This window comes from Octopus bimaculoides, chromosome 1 (genome assembly GCF_046866305.1).
Source record: "Octopus bimaculoides isolate indiv1 chromosome 1, ASM4686630v1, whole genome shotgun sequence".
NCBI classification, from domain to species: domain Eukaryota; kingdom Metazoa; phylum Mollusca; class Cephalopoda; order Octopoda; family Octopodidae; genus Octopus; species Octopus bimaculoides.
In genome coordinates this window covers 57,582,096-57,609,646 of record NC_142928.1, presented here as the reverse complement: position 1 = coordinate 57,609,646, position 27,551 = coordinate 57,582,096, and the positions used below count along the sequence as shown (strand labels likewise).

General features: G+C 33.6%; 1 protein-coding gene across 9 annotated transcripts in view; it reads right to left on the bottom strand.

Annotated features, from left to right (window-relative positions):
* LOC106881035 (zinc finger protein 423) overlaps positions 1-27,551 on the bottom strand; it is a 268,464-nt gene that overhangs the window by 107,295 nt on the left and 133,618 nt on the right. For all 9 annotated transcript variants that reach the window (XR_016241680.1, XR_016241684.1, XR_016241679.1 and 6 more), the window contains one exon: positions 11,105-11,287. Coding sequence is in view for 3 of the 9 variants with exons in the window: in XM_052966837.2 (XP_052822797.1) it covers positions 11,105-11,287 (183 nt within the window). In the remaining 6 variants the exon portion in view is untranslated. The remainder of the gene's footprint in view (positions 1-11,104; positions 11,288-27,551) is intronic.

Sequence of the window (27,551 nt, the reverse complement as noted above, 5' to 3'; positions counted from 1 at the left end):
CTTAACACCATAAAATGCGTGCTACTGGCTGTTATAGACCCCTTTAAGTTACTGCAGTAATTTCTTTAGATGCATATACATATGTCAGTATATATACATACTAATATGTGTGTGCATGCACACACAGATACACATACATGCAAACAAAAATACATTTGCAACAAACTTCAACTGTGACTACCTGTTTCTTTACTGTAGTATTATTAGAAACATATCGTAAATAGGAATATATATATATATATATATATATATATATATGCACAGAGAGAGTGGATAGTGAGCAGTGGAGATAGAGAGACAAAGAGAGAAAGATGGAGGGAACAAATAGGAAATGTGAGAAAATTTACATGAATGAAATATGGAACGTAAGGTTTGAAACAACCATTGTGAATGAAGATAAACCAAAAATCTTTAGGTAGTAAAAAAATGCAAAAATAATAGGCTGAAGAATAGACAGGTGCATTGATAGGTAAGATAGACATGAAACAATAAAATAAAATAAAGTAGGTAGAGGGACACAATAATAAATACATGGATAAATTTATAGATAGAGAGCTAGAGATGGATTGAGCTAGGTTATATGTGTGTATACACACACACACACACACACATTTGTAAATATATACATACATATATGTATAAATATATACATATATATATATATGCTGGGGGCACGCAATAAGCACCATTCATGCATGGGTCAATGCCAGTGCTCCCCATACCGGTGGTATGTAAAAAGTACCATTCGAATGTGGTCAATGCCACCTCACCACTGGCTCCTGTGCCAGTGGCATGTAAAAATCACCATCTAAATGTGGCCGATGCCAGTGCTGCCTGACTGGCTCCCATGCTGGTGGCACATAAAAAGCACCCACTATACTCTCAGAGTGGTTGGCATTAAGAAAGGCATCCAGTTGTAGAAACCTTGCCAGATCAGACTGAAGCCTGGTTGAGGTATTAATTTACCACCTTTTTATTGCTGACCCTTCAAGTAAGAGATCTTTATTCCATTTGTCTTCAAATATAATATAAACACCCACAGATGCACATGCACATGACACACAAATATAGAACACATGTATGTATGTTTATCATCATCATATATATTTAACATCCCCTTTCCTAAACTGGTATAGGATGAGCCAGAGGTCTCCACCAGGTTCTATGTCTGCTTTGGCATGGTTTCTATGGCTGGGTACCCTTCCTAACACCAACCACCTAACAGAGTGCACTGGGCACTTTTTAGGTGGCACCAACACCAGTGAGGTCACAAAGCAGTCACAAGATAAATCCCTCATGTCTTGCTGAAGAGGTATGTATGCATACACACACATACTCTCTCTCTCTCTCGCTCTCTCTCTCTCTCTCTCTCTCGCTCTCTCTCTCTCTCTCTCGCTCTCTCTCTCTCTCTCTATATATATATATATCCAAATTTAGGGAATGGTGTAGGTAAAATCCAGGCTACATATATTTCCTAGCTAGCAGAACCTCGTCAATAAAGCACTATTGTTCATGAAAGTTGATTTTCATACCTTCTATGGACTGCTCAAAGCTTACTAACTTCTTATACCTGAATCCTTGGATCTCACCTTTACATATATACATGCATATATATATATATATATATATATATATATATATATATATATATTTATAAATGTGGCAGATGTGCTGGAGCAATACCTACTATAAATACACCAGAAAAAGATTCTCTTAAATGCTTAGATGGTTCACTAAATGTAGTGGATAGCTTCTGTTAGCTAGGGGATATAATTAGCAGGGGAGTTGGTTGCTCTGAAAGTAAAGTAGCCCAGGTAAGGAAGGGTTGGAAAGAGTTCGGGGAACTATTACTGCTGCTAGGTCATTTCCCCTCGGAGTGGAAAGCAGATTTTAAGATGCTTGGGTTAGAACTGCGATGCTGTATGGTAGCAAAACTTGGGCTTTGAATGCGGAAAACTTGTAAAGATAAAAAGAAATGAAGCTGATATGCTCTGTTGGATGTGCAATGTTAGTGTCCATGAATGCCAGAGCAAAGAGCTAAGAGCAAAACTGAGTTTAAGAAGCGTTAAGTGAAGTGTGTAAGAGAAGAGGCAGCACCGTTACAACCATGTGATATATGGAGGATGTGAGCTGCATATAAATGTGCTGAGCATGCTAAGTTAGTGGAAGTGAGATATCAAAGACCTGGGATGAAGTGGTGAAGGTTGACCTAAGGAAGTTACAAAAGATATGATGGAGGACCCAAAAGAAAAGTGATATGCAGTACTACAGAAGACTCGTTTATTCATGGAAAAATACACTTTAACACAAGGGTAGTGATTAAGAAACTATAACATAGATGTACTTGTGTATGTGTCATTATATGTATATATAGTTTTAGGGAAAAGAACCAAGGTTCATGAACTCATCGATGAAAATCCACTGTCACATATTTGTCATGAATTTTAATTGAGTTTTTACCTGTAATTTTGGATTTTGTCCCTATTATTATTATTATATATATATTTATATATATATATATATTAATATAAACACACATGTACATATATATATATATATATATATGTCTAACCCATGCCAGCATAGAAAGTGAACATTAAATGATGATGGTATATATTTATATACACACACACACACACATAAACACATACATACATATATATTCACACACACACATATATATGTAATATAAAAAGCATGTGTTATACAACACATACTTGTTATATAAATGTGTATATATACACAAACACACATGCATGTACACAAGCAGCACATACACAAATAAGGAGAGAGAGAGAGAGAGAGAGAGAGAGAGAGAGGGAGGGAGAGAGGGGGGGCACGAAGGAAGCAAATCTACACTCAGCCAAACAGTGAAGTATCTAACTAGATAGCTGAATAGACAAAGCTGTTGGAAGAGAGAAAGATTGTACAGACGGAAAATAGAAGGGATATCTTAATAGTAAACTAGGCAGTTGGAAAGAAAGAATACAATAATAATAATAGGGGAAAAGTGGAGATTAAAAAAGCAAAACAAAAACAAACTGAAAATACTGACGCTGAAAATAGTAAACACACCAATGTATTAATTTACTTTCGAAATAAATATTAAACTGGAGCAGTAGTAATATAGATTTATTTAGCTGAAAATTATAACAGTATTATGCTGTGTTTACAATTCAGTCCGAAGATGATGTTCATGAAAATGATGAAGAGTGTGAGAGAAAGGGAGAGAGAAGAGGAGACAGAGAGAGGGAGTGAAAGGGAGAGAAAACTGTAAAAAGGAAAGAGAATCTAAACAAAAATAGCATTTTATAGCAAGCACAGACTGTTGTAATAACTTTGTTGGAGTTGGAGAGGAGTGTGAGCTTCTAAGCATGTGTGCATATGTGTATATGCATGTGCGTTAGTGTGTAAAGAACCTTAGATTTTAATGCTGAAGCATGTGTCCTAATCAGTGCATGTATACAGGATTGCACTGGGATTCTCTGTACAAACCTTGAAGTAGCTAGATATAAGGAACAGACTGAAGCCAACTAGAAAATGTAGAGATATAACAGACTGCCCAGTCTTTCTCATTGCATACAACTGCAGCTGCATTTTGATGCTGACAAACAGAAAACTGAAGCCAATTCCATATTTTACAAGTGACCCTTGAGCTTAGTAAACGTGCTGCTACTCTGGGTCAAGTTAGGAGAGCTGGTGCAATTTCTATTGCTTTCAACTAGCTCTGCTTCCCTGGAGGAAGCCATTTTGGAATTTTATTTGCTCTATGTTTGAAGAGACACCATAGGGACAGCACTCTAGGGAGTAACACTGTTGCCATGGAAATAGAGAAAGGCTGCTGTTCCAGTAGTCAGGTAAAGGCCATTGTAACTAAGTCTCTAGAGAGATTAGTCTATCATATCCAGTTTTAATTAAGAAGCTTTTTGAGGTGAACACTGTAAGAAAATATTTGTGACAAGAATGGCTGAAATCAGTTGATTCCTCCCATGAGAACACTGAGAAAGTGTTGTAGCAGGAATAGATATTCCTGACTTCATTAGGCAAGACCTTCTAATGCACAAGAGCTCAGGTAGCCATGACAAAATGGATTTCTTAAAAACTAGCTCTACGGGTGATTTATAAGTCGCTGGGCAATTTTTAGAAAAGCTTGATGCCTGAAACAATTTCCTTGTTGCCTGTAGAGGGTAGATTTGACATGCCAAAAATGCCAAACATACCTCAGGAGAACTACATAGGTCAGGAGAAAGTGCTTTACACTATCAACCATTATCAAAATTATCAAAGATGTGTGTTAAAGTTCTGATACACATATAATCATTGGACTGGCTCTTTTCATTTCTTTTCCTTTTTTTCCTTTTTTCTTTCCGTGGAAACAAATTGCTATCTAAGGAAAAATATAACATACATGACTTGGTTATGTGGAGGATTATGGCAGAGGCCAAATGAATTCCGTAGCAGCAGTACAGATATGTCACATTAGTTTTCGCCAAAGCATTATAACTATTTTTTTTTCTTTTTCATTTTCAACTTCTTTCACATATTTTGTTGCAATATATTTGCACATCTCTATGAATAAAAAGTGAAAGCTAACCAACTTAGAGCCAGTCTCCTGTGTACTGTCATTTATATCAACTTTTAATGTACACCAGGCAGGCATTACTAGCACAAAGACTAAAGAAATGGTTTGCTTTTGCATTTATGTTACAGTCCATACTATCTCTTAGTTAGCATTACAATATTCGTAATCAGGGGCTCCCAGTTGTCATTAAAAAGGAGCAAGGGACATATGTGGACCCAGCTTAATCAGACCAACCCATATTTATAGCTACATTGATATTCATAGTTCACTGTACTTGACTTTAACATTCTCTAATTTGGTCCCATAGCATTTTTATATTCATGGTAAGTGAACACCCATAACGCTGTTAACGTGCATTGACTAAAGATAAAACAAACGGTATTTGGAGTTATTTTTTTTTCTCTTTCTTATTTATCACCTTCTTTTCTTTCTACAATTCTTTCCAATTAAATAAGTTGGTAGCAACCAACATGTTTAATATTGCTTTATATCAGTTAAGAGGTGAAGATAAATAGTTACAAAGAAAAAGGAAGGGAGAGAGAGAGAGAGAGAGAGAGAGAGAAAGAGAGAGAGAGAGAGAGAGAGAAAGAGAAAGAGAGAGAGAGGACATAAAATTTCTCTAAAGACATTGGATAGAAAATTAAGAAAGAAATGGAATAAAAGCTTTCAAACCAAACTGATTAAGTTAGGCCTATGATTTTAAATATGTTAGGTAAAAATGTGTTGAGAAAGGTTAAGAAATTATGTGCTTGGTAAAACTTGTTTTAACTTTCAGCATCAAAGCAACAGTGGCCTAAAATCCAGTGGAAGTTAAACAGGAAAATTTATATACACAATGAATATGTTTATTTTTTTAACAGTATCAGAAAATGAAAACAAAATATTAGCACAATATCAAATCCTGTCCAGGAATACAAATTCAGGTAACTTTAAATTAATTCTAATTCCCAATTCAACATCAAGTTACTCTTTTCTCTGACTAGTTTTTATTCTTATTATAATAGCATTTACTCTTGTGAGAATCTTTCTTAAATATGCTCCTCAAGTGTCACATTTTCATCCTCATATTACATCTGAGACTTCACTGAAACACAGGGACCGTTCTGACATCTCAAAACAGCATTTCTTGGAAACTGGCAACCTGTTCACCTACTTTGCTATACAAAATGTAAGCAAAAATTTAGCCAAAATTCATTGTGGCAAATTTCCTATAGCCTGATGCTCTTCATACAGTCAACTTTCACTTGTTTCCAAGGACGGCAACATTTCTGCATGGCAAGTCATGTTTTTGTGGCAGATTGTGAACAAACAACACCACTTGTATGATGATAACAGTTGTTTACAACAATCTTACAATCTCAAGAGAAGAAGAAACACAAACACAAATACACATACACAAACAACATGTGTATGTATAACAGGTTTCTTTTTGTTTCCACTTATCAAATTTACCTCCAAGGGTCTGTAGTAGAAGACACTAAAGTGCTGTTTAGTGGGACTGAACCCAAAACTATGTGGTTGGGAAATGAGCTTCTCAGCCACACATCCTTGCCTTCACACACACATATATAGGTGTTAGGAAGGGCAACTAACCATAGAAACCATGCCAAGACTGACATTGTAGCTTGCCAGATCCTGTCAACTGTCCAACCCATGCCAGCATGGGAAACAGACATTAAATGTTGCTGCTGCTGATGATCACACACACTGGTTGCAGTGCAAAGGAGAGATCCATTTCTTTCCTTAGTCTCATTAACAGCCAAGTATGGTGAGTGAGAAATAATGGGAGAATAATAGAGGTTAGTGACAAGTGATAAGTGATAAGAGGGATGTGATAGAAGTATGAATGAATAGAGAGATTCAGTATTCTGAGATGTGTATGAATGTACTGGAAAAATTGACCAGGAGGATAGAATGGTGATAGAAAGCAATGTGGTCCAAGAGACAGAATAATAATGACTGAGAAAAAGCCATGATGGGTTGGAGAAAAGAATCCCATTTTTACATAGGTGTGTATGCATGCACGCACGCACACACACACACACACACACACACACACACACACATACCCACCCTTGAAACTGATAAGAATATGTCTTGCTGTAATGATAATACTAATTTCATTGTTAGAGATTTTGGTGAATTTATAAGTGAAGGTGAGAGCCTTTAAAAATATTTGATACAGTTACATTATGTAAAGAAAGATTTTCTAAAAAATTATTAATCATTAAAAATATTTTTTCAAAAAACAGAATGACACAAACTTTGCTGAAAGAAGTTTTCACATTGTGTTCAGCTTTTCAAATGTGTGTGTTCTGGGTTATATATGTGTATATGTGTGTGTATATATGTATACACATACACATACAGATATATGTTTGTGCATATACACACATATGCACACACTTTCATTATTGGAATATGGACATAAAATGATATACTTGATATATTTCATAATGACAGTGTTTATACTCCAGATTATCTCTTTTACATCTTTACAGAAGGCTGATGGCAGTGATTTCAAGGGACTAATCTTTTCAGTTGTTCCAATTTTAACATTATATTAAACAATATATTTCAGAGATGTACTTGCCAGGTTAGTGATTTGATCTGAGATTGTGTGTTGCAACTAATATGATTGCAGCACGGAAGACACATATCAACCATTTAAAACTATGCAAAGACTGTTAACTTTACTGAAACATTTATCATTTGTTATACCAACCAACAACAAACTCACCACAAACTAGATGCAGTGGAATTGTGTTAGTGAGCAGATCACAGGTTGTAGTTGGTGCAGCGAAAAGTTTGACATTAAATGATAAATAATATGTTTTGCATAAAGTAAACAATATATTGACTGAATGGCTATGGCAGGAACATGTCTATCTTTTTTTTTTCTTATTGTACCTATTATAGAAGGTTATTAAAAAAAACATAACTTTCAGAAGTACATGTTCTTGCACTTACAACAAAGATTTTCAGTAGCATTTCAAAAGAAACTACTAAATTTCTTTTAAATATTATGAAGTCTAGCTGTGATAGGAATGTAAACACACTCTTTGTATAGTACAGAAAGCTTCCTCATAAGCAGAAAAAATAAAAGTGGGGAGTTTCCTGATGGACTATTTCATGATTTGTTAACTGCTCCTCAGAAAAGACATAACTGCATGCAGTTCCCCTTCAGGAACACAGTATATGCAGCTGCTATACAAACCAGCCATAAATTAGGTTACAACTGTAGTCGACAGCTGAATTTGTACATTTGTGTTTTTATGGCTTGCCAACCCATCATATAAACACACTACAGAAGAGAAAAGTCGTCTCACAACACCATCTCTCTGAAGAGATTTTCTGAAGAGGTGATCCTAACCCCGAAATATTGAAATATACAATAAAATTACAAACCATCAACTTGTATTATTTCTTATAACTTGCATTGTTTTGGTTTTAAAAAACTTATAATCATTTATCTATACCAGATAATGATTCATGCAAACTATACTACTCTAATAATATAATTTTATGTATAACACAGTGCAAATCAGAAAGGCTGATATAAATTTGAACATTGGAAAGTCTATCAGTGAGAGAAATGATAATGTAAGTATACACAGCTAGGCCTTCTAATATTTAAATGATTTCAATCATAGTTTATGCTGTGTCATTTTGCTGTTCCTGTTTTGATTTCACATTTTACTTCTGAATCTATTCAATGTGTTAGTAAGTAACAATCAACTTTGATCAATACAATGAGTATATAGTCTATGCATGTGTGTGCATATGTATGTATAAACACACACACACATATAATGCACACAGTGCCTTTGGATATCTAGTTGTATACATTGGAGTATATGAAATTTTGCCTGTAGAGTGTTTTTGTGCTGTAGATGACATCAGGCCTATAAACTGAGAAGAGAAATTGAAAGCATATTGAGACTAATCATTAGAAAGAGTCAGGATAGTTGTATATTCTTTTGGTCAGGAAATAATAGTAGTAGTACTGGCATTAGCTAAAAAGTTCTAGATAGAATCTCTGAACATACATACTATTATAGATGAGAATGGTGTGAAACTTCTGAATGCATCTGATACAAATGAAGCAGTTATCTATAATGAAACTTCAGAAAACAAGTTAGTTAATTATTTTACTGGTTACCTATCAGTTAGCCAGATATTAAGAGTTAATGGAGCATAGAGATGAATAGCAAATATGGTGTCAACAGGCCATATATAATTGTCTTGTCTGCAACTATCTTTCTTCCACACTTTCCAAGCTTGACTTTTATCTTTTATTGCTTGATCTAGAATGCTATTATTTCACTACCATGTTGCCTAAATGAACATTCACTCCAAGCACATGCTTCATCCCTGAGGAATTGCCTACTATTTTCAATACTATTCAAAACCAGTACCTATCTGTAAATGTACAACCACTGAAGTATTTTCTGTATCACTAAACTGTCTTTCAAGTAACTGTATTGTAGACCTAACTTTGTTTTGAAACACTCTCACAATTACCATCACATTCACTGCTATGTTATCTATGTATTACAAAACACCTACTTCTTTCCTTGTGCTATGACCAAATTCTCCATACATACTAGAGAAATTGGTATATAAAAAAATGCTTCACTACTATTTTATACAACAAGTAGTTTTTGATTGTATTTTTTTTTATGCACATATTAAAAGTTCTGTTACTTCCTCCCCCCCCCCCCCCCTCCGCCTCACCGCTGCTGCCGCCGCCACCACCACCACCACCACCATCAGTTAACATCTGTCTTCCATGTTGGCATGGTTTGAACAGAGTTGGTGACCTTAATGTCTTGAATTATACAAAACTCAATAGCACATTAACCATGGGTTCAAATTCCACTGGAGTCATCTTTACCTTTTTTTGGGATAAATATCAAAGCATTATTGTGAGAGATGATAATACTGACCACATCCATATCCTCTTAGATAAGGTTTCATCAGTTTACAGAGATTAGAATCATTTACTTCAGCATCTTCAATCTAACTCTCAGCGTTCATATAAAGTGTTACATCATATTTTCAGATAGATTCATACAACAGCCTTACAGATATTCTTGTGCATTTCATATGTAATCTCTCTTACACACCACAATACCAGTGCTAGCATTTGGTCATCACAATCATCCACTAACTTAAAGTTTCATGGGTTCACCGCAATAACCACTATCCTAATATATTTCCTGAATTAAGTCAATTAGATAACAATCTACTAATAATCCTAAGACAGCAAGTCATAATTTGCACAGAACTACAACAGACTTCCCGCTAGGTGTTTTCATATTTAGCAATAACATTCATTTTATGAATCTGTAGATTGCATTCTTTACTCTTGCAAAGTTAGATCACATCCTGTGATGCACTTATGATGTCATTACAATAAAAACTTTATCTCTGATACATTTCCTTTCGAATCTTCATTCTAGAACTAGTTTCCATAGTAAGTTGAGACACTTAGCATCATTTACCTACATTGTCATTTTAATATTCTGGCAGACAAAATATTTTTTACTCTCTGAAATCTGACAGAAGTTAAAGAAGCCATGGTGAGTAATTAACAGATGTTATTTCCAGAAATGTGACATGAACGAACCAAAAGACTTAAGTTTTAGGAGTTGCAACTGACCAGAGACCCTAAACTTCTTATGTAGCTCTTTCATTGATCTAACAAGAATATCTGACAATTTGTCATCATTGTTGTTGTCTTCATCAACATCATCATCATCATGGTTTCATATATATATATATTTTTTTAATGCTGGAGTGCATTGAACAGATCAACAATATATTATCTTTTGACATATCTTGGTTCTGTTCATTGTATTCGATGGGCTTTTACAACTGGCTACCATTCCTTTGGTTAACAGCTGTAAAGGAGTGGTCCTGGTGTGTTGTGTATCATGACACTACTCATAGAATAATTGTCTTTTTAAATTTAGAACTTTCTTTACATCATGTCATATTAAACTGCTGTTAATGGAATGAGCCAGGTGTGTTTATCATGACTATACTCTTATAATTTGATACAACCATTTTCATTTGCTCATTTGTAATAATTAGATGAGTTTTGATTAAAAGAAAATTTGAATTTTTCTATTGCTATGACAACAACAGTAATAATTAGATTATTTTGTTAGGCACTTCCAAATGCGTGTGTGCATGTGCGTGTGTGTGCGTGTGTGTGTGTGTGTGTGTGTGTGTGTGTGTGTATATATATATATATATATATATATATATATATATATGTATGTATAGACATTAAAATATTTGTTTTGTCTACATGTTCTTTCAGTAGCAGGAAGTGGAATAGTGAAAAAAATTTTTGATGCAGTTTTAATAAGAATTATTGCGAACAATGTGAGGCCTTCATTTTGAGCAATATAGTTTTAATATTTAATAATTTCACAAAACGGATCCAATTCAAATGTCTACATTTACTATATTTCTAATGATATGATCTTATTAATGTAGAAAAATACCTACCTCCTAGACATTCAAAGTTTCTGTGGTTCATAAACTGGTTTAAGCTGTGAAATGTGGCACTACACATTTCGCAAGTGTAGTCTCCCATTGTATCATCTTCAGTGCTATCAGCAGCCATTGTAGATATGACACTGTTAGTTGGGGATACTTTTTCAGGCTTTCCATCATCCAAGGATTGTGAGTCTGTAAATAAAGGTAAGTTATGCTGATAATTGATCGGATAAACAATTAAGAGCTATACTTTAAATTGAAATCACTATGTAAACAAACACATATATACAGATTATAGTCTCAAGATGTTAATGCTAATTTGTATAAAAAGTACATCTGGTTTGTCACAGTAATTTCATAGTCCCTGGCTAAATCATTGATCCATTTAACATATCTTGGCTTAAAAAAAGAGAACAAATACATTTAAGCAGACTGAACAGGTTTTATATATTACAGGTGAGAACAATAACATATCATGAGGAAGAACTAATATAAACATCGAAATCTTTGTTCTGTAATCAGAGATTATTATTTTTACTTTGTTATTGTAAAAACCAGAAGATTTTAAACCACTGAATTGATATACATCGTTACGGTAATTATAAAGCCATGTTGGTTTGATTTACTGTTTAGTAAATGATGTTTGATGTTCACATTGAAGATTTAAGAACTGATATATTGTACCAGTATATCACATATATGACATATGACAGTGATACAATTTATCTTGCTATATATTAGGATGATGGATTCAAGGAAATAATCATTGGGATTGAAACTAAATGCACACATACATATACTAATAAAGTGTATAGAGAAAAGAAAATATCAGAGTTGATATGTCTCATAAGCTACCTACATTTTTCTCATCATCGGCATATGTCACTCTGAGCAGAGTAATAAATTACATAGAATATGAAATTTTGGTTTTGATGGTCAATGGTGGTTTTAGTACAATGGAGCAAACAAATAGAAATGAAAATGTGAAGAAAAAAAAAAATCATTATGTATGAGATCAATGAACAGGATTGTCACAAGAGCATTTATAAAAATATTTTGGTAACCTGATGTAACTACATCACCTGATAACATGACATTACATTTCTGCACGCATTCACATAACACATTCCCTCCTTACTTACACATTCTGTGAGTAGCTTTATGTGAATAAAATTCTGGGATCACAATCATGAATGTAACTAATGACATAATAACATAACAAAACAAACAAATAACCTATTCTGATGTTTGCCAAGTTGACAAAAATCTAACTTTGATTTCTAAGATATATACAATGCTATTCAAATTGTTTGAAGATGATACTGAACAGAAATTGAAGCAGCATTAGCATGTATCAGAGGCTATACATTTTGTAGATCAAATGGAGTAAATTAATCTTTATTGGCAAAACGTTTTTATTTTCTTTTGGTATTACTCTATGGTTGTTACAATTTATATGGCTCCAAGAAACTCCCACTATTATCTATGCTTATAACATCCCAATGTTGTTTGTTGCCAAACTTTCTTTGACACTATTTTTGCATAGGATTTTCTCAGCAGAGTTAATTATTGGCTTACATCTATGTAAATGTAAGAACACAAACTGATGAGCATATACCAAAGTATATGTTCGCTAGTTTTTTATTGAAGTTTTTAAAGCAAAATATCTATTTCCAGTTTTTAATTTCATTTTTGGTGGGGACCATTTAAAATAAACTTTCCAAAGAAGAACTGTAATTTACTCAAACTTATGCCAGTTGTGTTTAGTGTAAAGATGCAGCACTTAAAAATTAATTTCATATCAGACAATATAACCGTTTAAATGTCAAGTTATGAGTAATCAATCTAAAATAATGCCAGGCATAAGATAAATGACAATATAATGATGTATTAAAATCAGAATATTTTTAAGCTGCAGTGATTTACTTAAAAACATGAATAAATTATTGTTACAAATAACTCTTACTAGGTAGAGTATTACAGCTGCAGTTAGCAATCATTAGCTGTGACAGCATAGCTACAGCCTTCATTGGCTATGTCATTAAAACCTCAGACAGCCCTCATTGACTCTAGTGCTGTAGCTTTGGATAGCAGTAATTGGCAATGACAGCATAATTTCAGAGAACTCTCTTTGGCTATGGCCTTAGATAACACTCACTGTCTATTTAAGGCTGTACAACAGTAACCAACGATAAATCAATGAATTTCGTAAGAACAAGCATCTATCTAATTTGTTCAGCTCTAATCATTTCTCATACAACTATTTTGAGCATTTTATCCAGTTATCCTTTACTCTTCTACAGGCAATATAACAGGTGTAACATTCTCAAGTAAATATTATCTAGCAAGAATATATCTTAGTTGTAGAGGTTACAGATAAGAAATTGTTTTTTTTTCTTCCCCAATCCAAAGAAGCATGTTATTCTGACTTTCAGCACCTGCTTGCCTTTTACAAGTTTCAAGCCAGGCCATTAATTGAATACTGCTCATACGAAGATTTGTGCACCTTTAATTTCCCTCGGGGCATTGGACAAAATCTAAGAGAAGCTGCTTTTGCTATTCAAAGAATTTTCATTTTAGATGTAAGATCCACCTTATTTCTAGTTAATTCTCTTTCTGCCAAAACTAACATGGCTAACTTACACCTTACCACTCAATGAGTGAGTCTCCAAATATTGGCAATGTGGTTACAAGCAGTTACTTTTACTCATGGTAAGACATGTATAGAAATTACCACAACAATCAAGATTTACCCTCCAACCATGGAAAAACTGTCAGAAAACACAGACAGAAACAAAAATAAAAACAACAAATCAAAATCAATCAATCTATCTTTATACACACACACACACACACACACACATTATATATATGATTATATATATTATATATATAATGCAATTTAAAGTTTAAAATATGAACTCAAAAGATTCTACATAATGCAACATTATTTATATGAGTTACTTATTTACTTTGAATTGTGAAAGATCTGAGTTAGTAAAGAATTCAATTCTGTAAAAGGTTAAATCAAAATATTGATTTTTTAAAAAACTTGTCCCCAGATCAATGTACAGAGAGTCTACAGACAAATAAATTACAGTATATTACAGGTATCATGCCAACATGGAAATCAGATGTAAAATGATGATTGTCATTATTTTTATGAGATGAGCTCATAACAATGTTTTTGTCCTCCACAACTAAACTGCCTCAGTATAGGCTCATATAAAAAAAAAAGATCACCTATTATATACTGGGATTAATTTCTCTGTATTCTTTCCTAATAAACACTGATTTTGAATCAAGTTTTAAACAAATTAGTAATCATTATTCATCTTTTCACAATTGAATTTTTTATCATCTTAGCTCACTCACAATTCAAAAGAAATAAGTGATATAAATAATGATAATGAAATACGGAGAACCTTTGCGTTTGGAATTTGTACCTTGAAATTGCATTTTGTATATATGTATATATACATAAAACGAGTGCTCAACACGGCATTGGTGGATAGAATTTCTTTATTTGTGTATTAAGGCTACCATTGGTTTCATGTTAAGAAAAATATCTTAATATCCTAACAAATTTTTCAAGCTGATCACATGGAGGAGTGGTGTTTGTCTTCATTTTGGATAAAAACACAAAGTTCTGTTGAATTCATGGAGATTCTCGTATATATATATATATATATATATATATATATATATATAAATGGGAGAATTTACGAAAAAAACAATAGACGAAGACAGGTGGTGTAAACAACAAATGGATGTATTAGTTTAACGCTCTGGAATAGAGAAAGTCTTTGACGTTTCGAGCTACGTTCTTCAACTGAAAGGAACACAGGAAGAAATAAGGAGAGAAACAAGGAGAAAAAAATATATATATGTAGTGGTCAGCGATCTATCATAGCGAATATATATATATATATATATATATATATATATATATATATACGTGTGTGTGTGTGCTCTAAAGGCAGTGCTCCAGCATGCCCACAGTCAAATGACAGAAACAAATAAAAGAATATAATAATTTAACTGTTTTTCATATGCCGGCATGGGCGTAGGTTTTGACAGGAGGCTGGCAATCCAGAGGACTGTGGCAAGTTCTACTGTCTGCTTTGGCATAGTTTCTACAGTTGGATACCCTTCCTGATGCCAACCAGTTTCCAGAGTGCATTGGATGCTTTTTTTAAGGCACCAACATTGCCAAATAACTCACCAAATAATTTGTAAGATAAACATACTCCAGTTAGAAAAGGAAGGAAAGAAAGAGAAAAAAGATGGTGGTGGAGATGTGTTGGTGACACACCTTCAAGGTAGTGTGTTTAGAGGTGGGGGTGGTAATTTTTGTTTTAGATTTTCTGACAATTTGTCCATATGGAAAGTAAATCTTGGCTGTTGTGATAATTTCCATATATGTCTTACTACAAGTAAAAATAACTTTTGTAATCACATTGCTAAACTGGAGACCAGGTTGGTAAAATAGCATGTTCAATTCAGTGTCTGGTCTAACTCATAAATATAATTGGAGAGAATACCAAATGAAATAATGAAATATATAGTCTGACAAAGAAACATTCTTATAGGTATTTATTTTATCGACTTATGACAAATGAGTGTGCATGTATATAAGTAAGTATGTAATCATATACTCATAAAAATACATGTACAATTATTTGTTGGTTCAAGAAGTATGATGAAATCTCTTAAATCTAGATGGAAAGTAAATCATTTATAGAAACAAGTAAGAAAGGAAGATCTGTCCATTGGAATTATAGAAATATCACATAAAATCACAAATGCTTTTAAATGATTGTCCTGGGACATAACTAACTAATGACCAAAGGAAGAGCCATTTGTTGAAATTATATATGGAGAGAGAGAGAGAGAGAGAGAGAGAGAGATAGTGATATGAAATACAAAGAGCATTGGCCTAGAACAGTTGTTTATAATCTTTTTGACTTTGTGATGCAATGGAAATCAAATAAAAAATTATGGCTGCACCTTGTATAGAGAATTTAAAACAATCCTATATTTTAACATTTAAAATTTAGGAAAAATATTGAAAAGTTTTGCTTTGTTTGGTTTTATTTATCATATTTATGTATAATCATTAATCAAACTTGTATATAACATGTTTTTTTAAGACACTCAAGCATTGGTATGAATTTTCTAAAGCTTTAAATTATATTTGAAAAAAAAAAAAAATCTACAGCATGACAAGGCACCCCTTGTGGTACACTAGTGTGCCATGCTGCACTGTTTCAGAACCACTACCCAAGAATGCAAGAACATAATATTAACACCAATTTTATGACAACAATCTCATGTAAATAACAGTTGTGTTTGTAGATATGCAAGTGATTTATTATTTCAAGCTGCTTTAAGGTAATAGTATGCAGTCTAGTTTCTCCTATCCATTTTAGATAACAACTACTACTAAAAGAAGTAAAAGAGAACAAAAATAACATCTACATGGGGAAAAAAGACGAGCAACAGCAACAATTACAATGAAAGAAGCATGGAAAGCTCAAAGTAAATGTAAAATGAATGTAAAAAAGAAAAAAATTTCAAGAACATGCTGAAAGTGAGAAAATTATCTCTTCCTAGTCATTGCTAGGGGAGTGTACAAGTTCTCAAGATTGTGGATTCACTTTTTATGGAGAATCTCATTAAACTTTTAGCGATCAAAGACAAAATCAAATTAGGGAGAAGGGACCACAGGGAATGATAGAAATTTCCAAATTTTTACTGCACGAATAGCTCAGTTTTAAGCAAGTCTTATGGGCATAACAAAATCCCAATGCACCTATATGCCTCTCAGCACGAATTTTAATTAGCACGCAGAACCTAATGTAATACACTAAAATGTGGGCAATGCATTGGGACATTATGAATATATGGCATTGTAGTCATAGACTATTTATGGCATTGAGAATACATATAATGATTAGAATACAATAATAACAACAATAATAATGATAATAATAATAAAATAATGAAATAGACAAAAACCAAAACTGGAAAAAGATACTCATAAAACAGTAATTGTGAAGGTGTTAGTTGCACACGAGAATCCAAAACTAAAATTCCATGAGAAAATCTATCTTGACAGCTTGTGTGTGTGTGTATAGACACATATATATTCATATATATATACATATACACACACACACATATATATATGCATATACAAGTACACATATCTATCTGTCTATCTACCTACCTCGCTATATATATATATTTATACATGTACATAACCACACACACACACGCAGAAACACACATACTTTATATGCATCTGTGTGTGTGTATGTGTGTGCATGTACATATGTTTGGTGAAGTCCAACTCATGATAGTATGGAAAAAAGACATAAAATGATGCATAAACCCCAATTTAATACATACTGATTACTTGCATAATGGTCTTCTTAATCCTTTGATTAAAATTATAACACACACATACTCACATACACATCAGAGAATAGGAGAGAGAGAGAGAAGGGGGAGACGTATTCACAGCAAAAGCAGGTAGTGAAGAGTTAATGTAGATATATATATATATATATATAGAGAGAGAGAGAGAGAGAGAATGTTATAAGAAACAGTAAAAGTATGCCTTGGAACTGTACATACATAATCATCATCATCATCATCATCATCATCGTTTAACGTCCGCTTTCCATGCTAGCATGGGTTGGACGATTTGACTGAGGACTGGTGAAACTGGATGGCAACACCAGGCTCCAGTCTGATTTGGCAGAGTTTCTACAGCTGGATGCCCTTCCTAACGCCAACCACTCATAAAAATTTAGCTATGAGTCCCAATAATCTATATTACCTTATAGATTAAGGTGGTGAGTTGGCAGAATTGTTAGCAATGCAGGGAAAATCTTTAGCAGCATTTTGTCCATCTTTACATTCTGAATTCAAATGCTGCCGAGGTAGACTTTGCCTTTCATCTTTTTTTGGGTCAATAAAATAAGTGCCAGTTGAACACTGGAGTAGATGCAATCGACTTAACCCTTCCCTAAAATTGCTGGCCTGGTGCTAAAATTTGAAACCAATATTACTATGCAGATTAATTACCTAGACTCCAAAATGATTGGGACGTTTACAATATCAGGTTAGTGGTTTGATTGAGTTACAATTGACTATATTTGTATTTAAGAAAAAAAATCATCTTAAACCAACTTACTGAATACTTCATCATTTTTATCATTAAACTATTCTAAACTGCTCTGTAAAAAATAGAAAGATGACCAGTGTTATACGAAAGTATAAAGCCAAATAACTGAATGTAAAGCCTCTATTTCTCTGTTGTTGTTGTTGGCACTCCGTCGCTTACGACATCGAGGGTTCCAGTTGATCCGATCAACGGAATAGCCTGCTCGTGAAATTAACGTGCAAGTGGCTGAGCACTCCACAGACACGTGTACCCTTAACGTAGTTCTTGGGGATATTCAGCGTGACACAGTGTGACAAGTCCGACCCTTTGAATTACAGGCGCAACAGAAACAGGAAGTAAGAGAAAGTTGTGGTGAAAGAGTACAGCAGGGTTCACCACCATCCCCTGCTGGAGCCTTGTAGAGCTTTAGGTGTTTTCGCTCAATAAACACTCACAACACTCGGTCTGGGAATCGAAACCGTGATCCTATGACCGCGAGTCTGCTGCTCTAACCACTGGGCCATTGCGCCTCCACCTATCTCTCTATATTCAAAAATTTCTTATGGCTACTACCATTTCCTAAAGGTTGAAATATCTGATTTATACCTTGGTGTGAATGTCATCAAGACTGCTGTGTTGCTGTTGTTGTTTAGCACCTGATTAGTTCTGCTTAACCCTTCTGATACAAACCTGCCAAAGATTGGCTTTAGTTCTATTACACAAATTTCCTGTTTTAAAGTGGGCAAAGTTATTTCCAGAAATTCTTCATTATTTTCAAAATTAATTCACACAATGGCAATTAATTTCAATAGGAATATGGTTAAAAAAAATGAGTTAAACAAACCAGTGATAGAATGGTTGAAGCCATTTCAGCCATGGCCATCAGTGGACTACACTACACAATGTGTTCTCTGTTTATGATGTAATTTGAGGTAGATTCAACTGCTGTTTTTAGCAGGTCGAGGAGTCACTTAAAGGAGACTCCTAAGTGGCCCATTTTGTGTTTCATGTGCTCTTCTCTCTGAGTCACTGTCTCTCTATCACCCCCCCGCCTGCTACAGATTGCCAAATTTGAAGTGTTCAAAGCTCAATCCTATATAACTATACATAAAAAAAAAAAAGATTAAATACAATTCAGTTGCTGAAAACTAGGTTTTTGGTTTTTTATGTGATAATACAGAGCAAGAAAGGTGAACTAAGAGTGTGAGAGTGACACTCATCTCAACCAAAGAAAAAAGTATGCCTATATGCAGCCATTAAGCCTTCTAGAAAAAGCAGCAGGATTCCCTCAAATCATATCCTACTGTCTTAAAAATAGTTGCACTCAGTAATGTCCTAGATATAAAAAAAAATGATGGTTACGGCTGGAACTTTTTAGGCCATAGGCTTGTTCAATCAGGACTGACATCAAACTAAACAACATGAAAAATAAAAAGCCCCCCCCCAAAAAAACAACAACATCAACAGCAAAACAAAAATGGACAAAGAAACAAACACACACATGGTTTTCCAGGAGTTTAGCACAATTCCATAGCACAGATGCATTGTATTACTAATCAGCTATGCTTAATTAGTCACGAGTATAATTACTATTTGTCATTTAGCAACATCTTTGATCAGTCACTATTGCAACACTATGCTATACACTGTTTTAATTGTGTTATCAGTTGTTGTTTAGCTCCAGTGAGCTCTGAATGAGCAGATCTATGATCAAAGGCATTTCAGCCAGGACCAACCATCTATCCTGTCTTTTTAAATCTATGTACGGTTATATTAGTTAATTATGTCCTTTCCTACATGATAGCTCCATCTGCTAGAAATAGTAGCCAAATTTGAGGCAGATTTGGCTGCTTTTTCTAGTAACTGGAGCTACCATATAGAGCAGTCACGGACAAATTGTGATCTACAGGATTTTCTAAATGACAAACTTAATGGAAAATTTCCTTGAATTTTTTTTAGTAGTTTAGCCTACCTGATGACAAGCTATGTCTTATGTGGCCTGCTTATCTAAAAACGTTGCCCAAACTTGTGGAAGCACACATCAGCTCAAAGCGCTAAATGGAAAGATACAACATTATTCTTTTTTTATTAGTCTGACATAGAGGAAGGGACTGTACCTGTGGTATGTGGAGACTCTCCAAGACTGCTGAGATCAACCTAAACCATATCTGTCCAGTGCTTCCCTATAGTGGATTCCCAGACATGCATTCCTAACTCTCTAGCCTATCTCAATGGGAAATACCAAAGAGAGATAACCCTGGGCAGATTTAAAGCCATAGCTTTAACTAAAAACAGTCCACATCAGTGACTGAGTTGCACTGCACACGTATATGTATATACAAGGGTGAGTCAGAAAGTAAAGTAATTTTTATTTGCATTATTTTCTGATTCACCTTGATGTTTATGTCACTTATATACATATAGGTTTCATAAAAGCATTTTATTTTCTTGGAAGTAACAAATTAACAAAGTTAATATATTTTAGAAGCAAACACTAAACTAAATCATGTTTCAGACAAAAATCAAAAAATTTCTGTACTATTTGTGCATTTACCATAATACTTATAAATAGCAGAAAAATAGTAAAGAAAAACATTCTAACAACAATTAATAAAACATTGGTGTATGCCTTAGTAGATCTTATTTTTATTTAATTATACAAATTTTTGTGAGAATTCTTGTCTTTCATATCTCTTCTTCCTTGAAACTCAAACAATTAAATTTTATTTTTACACTCAGTATCATTGCTGCTTTCAAACCCTGAACACAGATTCTGTAACTACTTCAAAGAAACAATTGTTTAGTTGGTAGCAAATAAATACAAGAAACCCAGTGACACTTGGATAAATTAATCCTGAGCCTCATGTTGAAAAAATATCTAATAACCTCAAGCTACAAAACAAAAATGGCCTAAGGCATATCTACACAAGTGCATACCTTGATTTTGTTTTCTCATATCATTCAGAAAAACAGATATTTTTCAATGAAATTTCCTACAAATACTTTTCAGATGATGTAGATTCTGGTTATATTAGAATTTGTTATGAAAAACTTTTTAGAGGGAGTGGAAAGGAATTTTGGATTTTTCACATAGGCTGACTTTGTTTACTCATAAGTTTCAGACAGCATATATTACATCAGAATTTCATGTGAAAAAGAAAAAAAAATTGATAGGTATACATACATACATTCTGGCACAATCAGCACTACCTACATCATCTATAGAGCATAGTTAAGATCTGCTTCATCAAATTTTCCCTACTTATTTTTTACATGCACATTCTATAACATTCCAGTTATAAATTCACTTAGCCTATGCTCTCATAGTCAACTTACAACCAATTCATAAAGTGAAATCTAAATGCAGTAATTTTTTTTTTTCTGTTTAATTCAAAATTAAATTTGGTATGGTAGGTAATTATGATTTATTGAACTGATGGAAGACAAATTTGACCTCCTTGAAATTTTAACTTAGAAAATAAATAGTGAACTTCACTAATGTTTCATATTTAGTAAAATGCTTATTCATCATTGCCATTAATACTAATAAATTTTTATTTGCTACAAAAGTAGCAGACATGAGGACATGACAAGGGCAAATTACAGAAATGTTAGATTTTTACAGAACCAATTATGTACTTTTTATATGTGTTGATATTATATATATATATATATATATATATATATATATATATATATATATACACACACACACACACACACACATGTATGCATGTACATATGTATGTACATACATGTGTATGTCATAGGCATAGAAAACACCAATATAGAAAAGGAATGAAGTGAGAAATCCTGATAGGGGAACCACCACCAAGGGCCTATCAAAGAACCCACTGATCTAGGATTACCCAGAGGACAAAGGGTAGGATCCTTCTCCCAGCAGTATTCTCTGATCTACAGGTGCATATTAGAAAAGGCCTGTACATGAAGGTCAATCTTGCTACTCTCACCCACCTTTCAGAATATTGATTGGAGAGTAGTATCTTTCTCAAGAAGTTAAGAAGGGCTTAGTTGAAGAGAAAAATGCCTGTCCTTAGTCATTTGTCATAAGAGTTGATGTTTAGTAGGATAGAGTAAACTAATTTAAATGATCTGCAGCCATTGTGGGTTTATGAAAAATATTATTTTATAAAGCATTAAAGATAATAAAGGGTTAACTTGATATTAATAAACTGACAATGAAAGTACTAAACTAGAAACTGTTAAGTATCTGCTCTAGCTCTGTACATATCACATCACATCATATCAACAAGGGTTGTCTGGAAAGTTTGTGCCAATTTTTAAGGGAAAGAAAAAGGTCAATAAATATTTGCCATTACATTTTTAATCAACAAAATATGAACCATTTTGTTGCACAATGCGTTTCTATCTTTCCTTTAACTTGAAAATACCCTCTTCTCAGAATTGAGGAGGTTTCATGGCAAATAAGTCGAAAGGTAAGCTACTATAAATTGGCATGAAATTTCCGGACAACCCAATAGAATAGGTATGTGATATATGATCTTTAAAATAAAAGCATATGGTGAAAATGTACATCACCTATCTGAAAAAAGTTGTACCTGGTTAAAATTTGTTATGTTTTACTCCTTTTAGTTCATCTTGATATTTTGATCCAATTCTAAATATTTCTTTTTAGGTATTTCTTAGCTTCACTTTCCCTTGACCACCACTATCACAACCATATCCAACTTTCCATACTGGCATCCATTGGCTTAAACTTTTGCATATCCATTTCCATATATTTGGGAATAACCGAAGCCTTAAATTGCCAGACCATCATACTTGTTCTCTTATTTGGACTTAATACAACCAGATTATATGTAGCTTATTTCTTTCTACAGTAGAATGTTTTCAATGTACATATGATATTATATGTCCAAAGATATCAAATGAAAATACTGAGTACATATTCATAATCCCTAAGTTGCTTAAACAGAAGTGACATAGAATACAGCCATTATCAGAAAAGGCAAAGCTGTTAATGAGAACGGTAATTTATCCCCCTTTTCCAGAATTCTTGAAACATATTTTGTCAGCAAGTTTCAAATCACCACCTGTTTTACATATACATTAACCCTTTTGTTACTGTATTTATTTTGAGATGCTCTGTGTTTCTCTCAGTTACTTTAGATATAACAAAGAATTTAGTAAAATAACTTAGTGATCATTCAGCTAGTGTTAGGAACATAAATTGTGACTAAGGTTTGGTGGAAGATTTTAATTCAAAACTTATGAAAACAAGACATTTGTACTCAGAGCCAGAGCCTGTTTCAGTTGGGTTAGTAACGAAAGGGTTAAATCCATAATTTATCTATACATTTTGTGCTTCCATGGGCTCTACTATTTTGATAACAATATTGAATGATGCAAGTGATAATGTGTAATTTTCACAGAATATTCAAAAGAAATGTTTATCAAAAATGTAAATCTTATCTTTTAAAGTATTATTAAATTCTATGTAAAACAAAGCAGCAGCAGGAGAGTAAAACAGTAAGATTTTAACACAGTTTAGCACAAGTGAGCAAACAGTTTACATTGTTATTTTACTGCTGGCATTTTGTTCTCAATTCATATGCAATAGCAGCCTGTATTAACGCCCCCATGTGAAATCACAATCCAGCACTGCCACAAGAGATTTATTGTAAGCATCTGGTTTCCAGTAGAATATAGATGATGGTAACAGGTTTTCTGCAGTAGATTAATCAGATTTTTACATATTTCTTAATGACATTTCACTCTGACAACTTATGAATTCAAAAGTAGAAGATCTGGTTTATATAGAAGCACTGGTGCATTTTCTAGTCCAATTTGCCATAGCTGAGTCATTGCAGATAGCAAAATTGCTCTGATGATGAGCTAAACTGCTGCTTTGGCAGCAAAGGGAATTCAAAGATTTCATAAATTTTTACAACTACATACTCCCAACAATCAGCATACAATTCTAGCAATTGATACATCTGTTTATTCATGAATATTCAAGCATCTCTGTATTTTATTTCTATCTTTATTGACTCAAATATCTCAATGTGTCAGATGTATTCAGTAAACCAGTTTTCGTTTCTGCTATGGAAAAAAAAAAAAGAAATCTATGATTATTATGGAGATATCTAAACCAATAAAAATATTTTTTTTCTGCTTTAAATCAGTTCTGTTGGAGATGAGTTGCCAAAGACAAAATATCTAAGGTATCTTAAAAAAAGTATTCCAGTCAAAATCATTATATGATAAATAGTTACATTACATATATATAAGCCTTTTCTCTTAGACACATATTTGCAAACCTCAGTCTTTGCACTGTACAAAAGTTACTGTATGCTAAAAATATGATTTATTCCACCCCCACCTCTTTCTATTTATATAGATATGAATCCGTATGTGTGAGCATAATGTTTTCATTAGTACAAAAATATTTATTAAATATGTAAATATGAAATATAATATATGTACAACAACAGATATCCCATAGTTTAAACTTTCAGATATTTCTTCATTTGCTCATTTAATGTTCATTTTCCCATGACATCATAGCCTGGACAAGGACTTATTTGAGGCAGCGTTTTACAGTTAAGATACACTTCTTGTTTCCAACTCTTGCCTGTTTTTGAAGTAAGGAAATCTTTTTTTTTATTCCAGAAAACTTTGATAGCACAGAATGACCAGTCACATCAACATAATATGTAAAATCACCATCATTTCACTCAAACAGTAACAGACATAGAATATCAACACACACACAAACATGCATGCATGCACGCACACACACACACACACACACACAAGCTTATCAAATTCATTCACAAAGTCATTTGTCAACCCAGGGCTATAGCAGAAAACTCTCAATACACTTCCCTTTGGGCTAAATGAGTCCACATGGATGTGAAGTGAAGTTCTTAACTACATAACCATGGCTGCACCTATTTCTCTCTCTCTCTCTCTCTCTCTCTGATAGATCGCTGACCACAACATTCAAATTTTTTTTCTCCATGTTTTTCTCCTTGTTTTTCTCCTAATTCTTTCTGTTGAAGAGCATAGCTTGAAACATTAAAGACTTTCTCTATTCTTTTGTTGTTTACACCACCTGTCCTCGTCTGTTGTTGTTTTTTTCGTAAATTCTCTCATATATATATATATATATGTATATATATATATATATATATATATATATATATATATATATATATATATATACATACATACACACACACACACAAGTAAGCACATAAACGCAAAACTAGATGGAGAAAATAGTACTTGAAAACCTAAGATAAAGTAATATGTTTTTATTAAAGTTGCAAAACGTTCACAAAGCTGTTACTCAGTTTCACATTGCCGTTCATTGGACAGCTGTGATGAATAGTGTCTGACGAATGGAAACGTGAAACTCTGAGTAAAAAGTTTTGTGAAGATTTTGCAGCTTTAATAAAAGTGTATATATATCAAGTCATTAAGAATGAAATGTCCGGTTTTCTTATGCACCAAGTTTGATAGTTATTAACTCAAATGTTTTATCCTGACAATTCCTTGTTTTACAACATTGAAGAGTTACATCATCACTTTTCAAAATGCAATTCATGGAGTCTGATTATATGAGTTTTCTTTTGTAAATCAATTTTTGTGCACCTATAGATAGATAAAAAATTTGTGTTGTTTATGAATATGAGTTCCGTCATGGAACCAATGCATCCCAGACAACTTGAAACATCAACGAGGTGTTTGGGGAAGATGTGGTAAATGAGTGCACTGTACGTTGGTGATTTAAGAAGTTCCGGTTTGATGACTTTACTCTTGAAAATCAGCCCCGTGGTAGACCTGAGACCAAGGTGGATAATGATGAACTGGAAACTGTACTGGAAGCGGATACATCTCAAACTATGCATGATTTAGCAGCAAGGTTTTATGTTTTGATTCCAACTGTATTGGACCATCTAAAACAAATCGGCAAGGTAAAGAAGCTGGACAAGTAGGTACCACACGAACTGAATAAGCATGAAATGATACATCGTTTTGAAACTTGGTATTTGTTCCTATCATGGCATAAAAGTGAACCATTTTTACATTGTATTGCTACATGTGATGGAAGATGCGTTCTTTTCAACAATAGCAAGCGTTCTGCATGGTGGTTGGATACAGGCAATGTGCCAAAACACAATCCAAAAAGGAATGTTCACCAAAAAAAAGTTAATGGTGTTTGTTTGGTGGTCCAGTGCTGGTGTCATCCACTACAGCTTCATAAAACCTGGTATGTCAATTACAGCAGGTGTATACATCAACCAGTTGGATGAAATGATGAGTGAACTTGCAATTAAACAACCAAGATTGGTCAATAGAGACAGGCCAATATTTTTGCAAGACAATGTTCAACCACATGTTGCACAAAGAACACTACTCAAGTTGCAGGAACTGAACTTGGAAGTACTCTGCCATTCACCATATTCACCAGACCTTGCACCAACTGACTATCACATTTTTCAGGCATTAGATAACTTTTTGCAAGGAAAAAACTTCAAATCTGAAGAAGATGCAAAAACAGCCTTTTGTGATTTCATCACCTCTTGCTCTCTAGAATTCTTTGCTGCCAGCATAAATAAGCTACTGATAAAATGACAAAATTGTGTTGATAATTTAGGCTCATGATTTGATTAGCTGCATTGCTTTTTGTTGAGATAAAGTAAAATAAACTTTCAGTTAAAAATAAAACATTTCATTCTTAACGACCTGATATATATATTGGGTCATCCCATAAATAATGTAGTTTTTTTCAATTGCATGAACTAAAAGTTGGAGGTAGATGGGATAAACTACATGCATCAACTTACTATAAAAGCAGGTAGTAATTGAACTTTGTACTTATTCTTAGTGCAAGTTTTGAAGAATGCAGTTCAATTTTAGCAGTTAAAGGAGCATATTCAGTATATTTTGCTTTATGAGTTCAATAAAGGCAAAAATGCAATGGAAAGTGTGAGGAATATTAATGCAGTATATGGGAATTGGACAATAAGCATAAGCCAGTGTCAACGGTGGTTCCAGAAATTCTAAGCCAGAAACTACAGCCTAGAAGACAAGGATGTCCCGCAAACCCTGGTGGAGCAAAATTCTATTGTAACGGTGGAGGAACTAGCAGAGAAGCTTGGATTTGGTCATTCAATCATTCATAGACACTTGTGTGCCATCAGAAAAGTCAGCAAATTGGGTCAATGGGCTTCTCACAAACTTTCTGAGTCTAATTGCATGCAGTGAGTGAACGTGGCCTTTGTGCCAGTG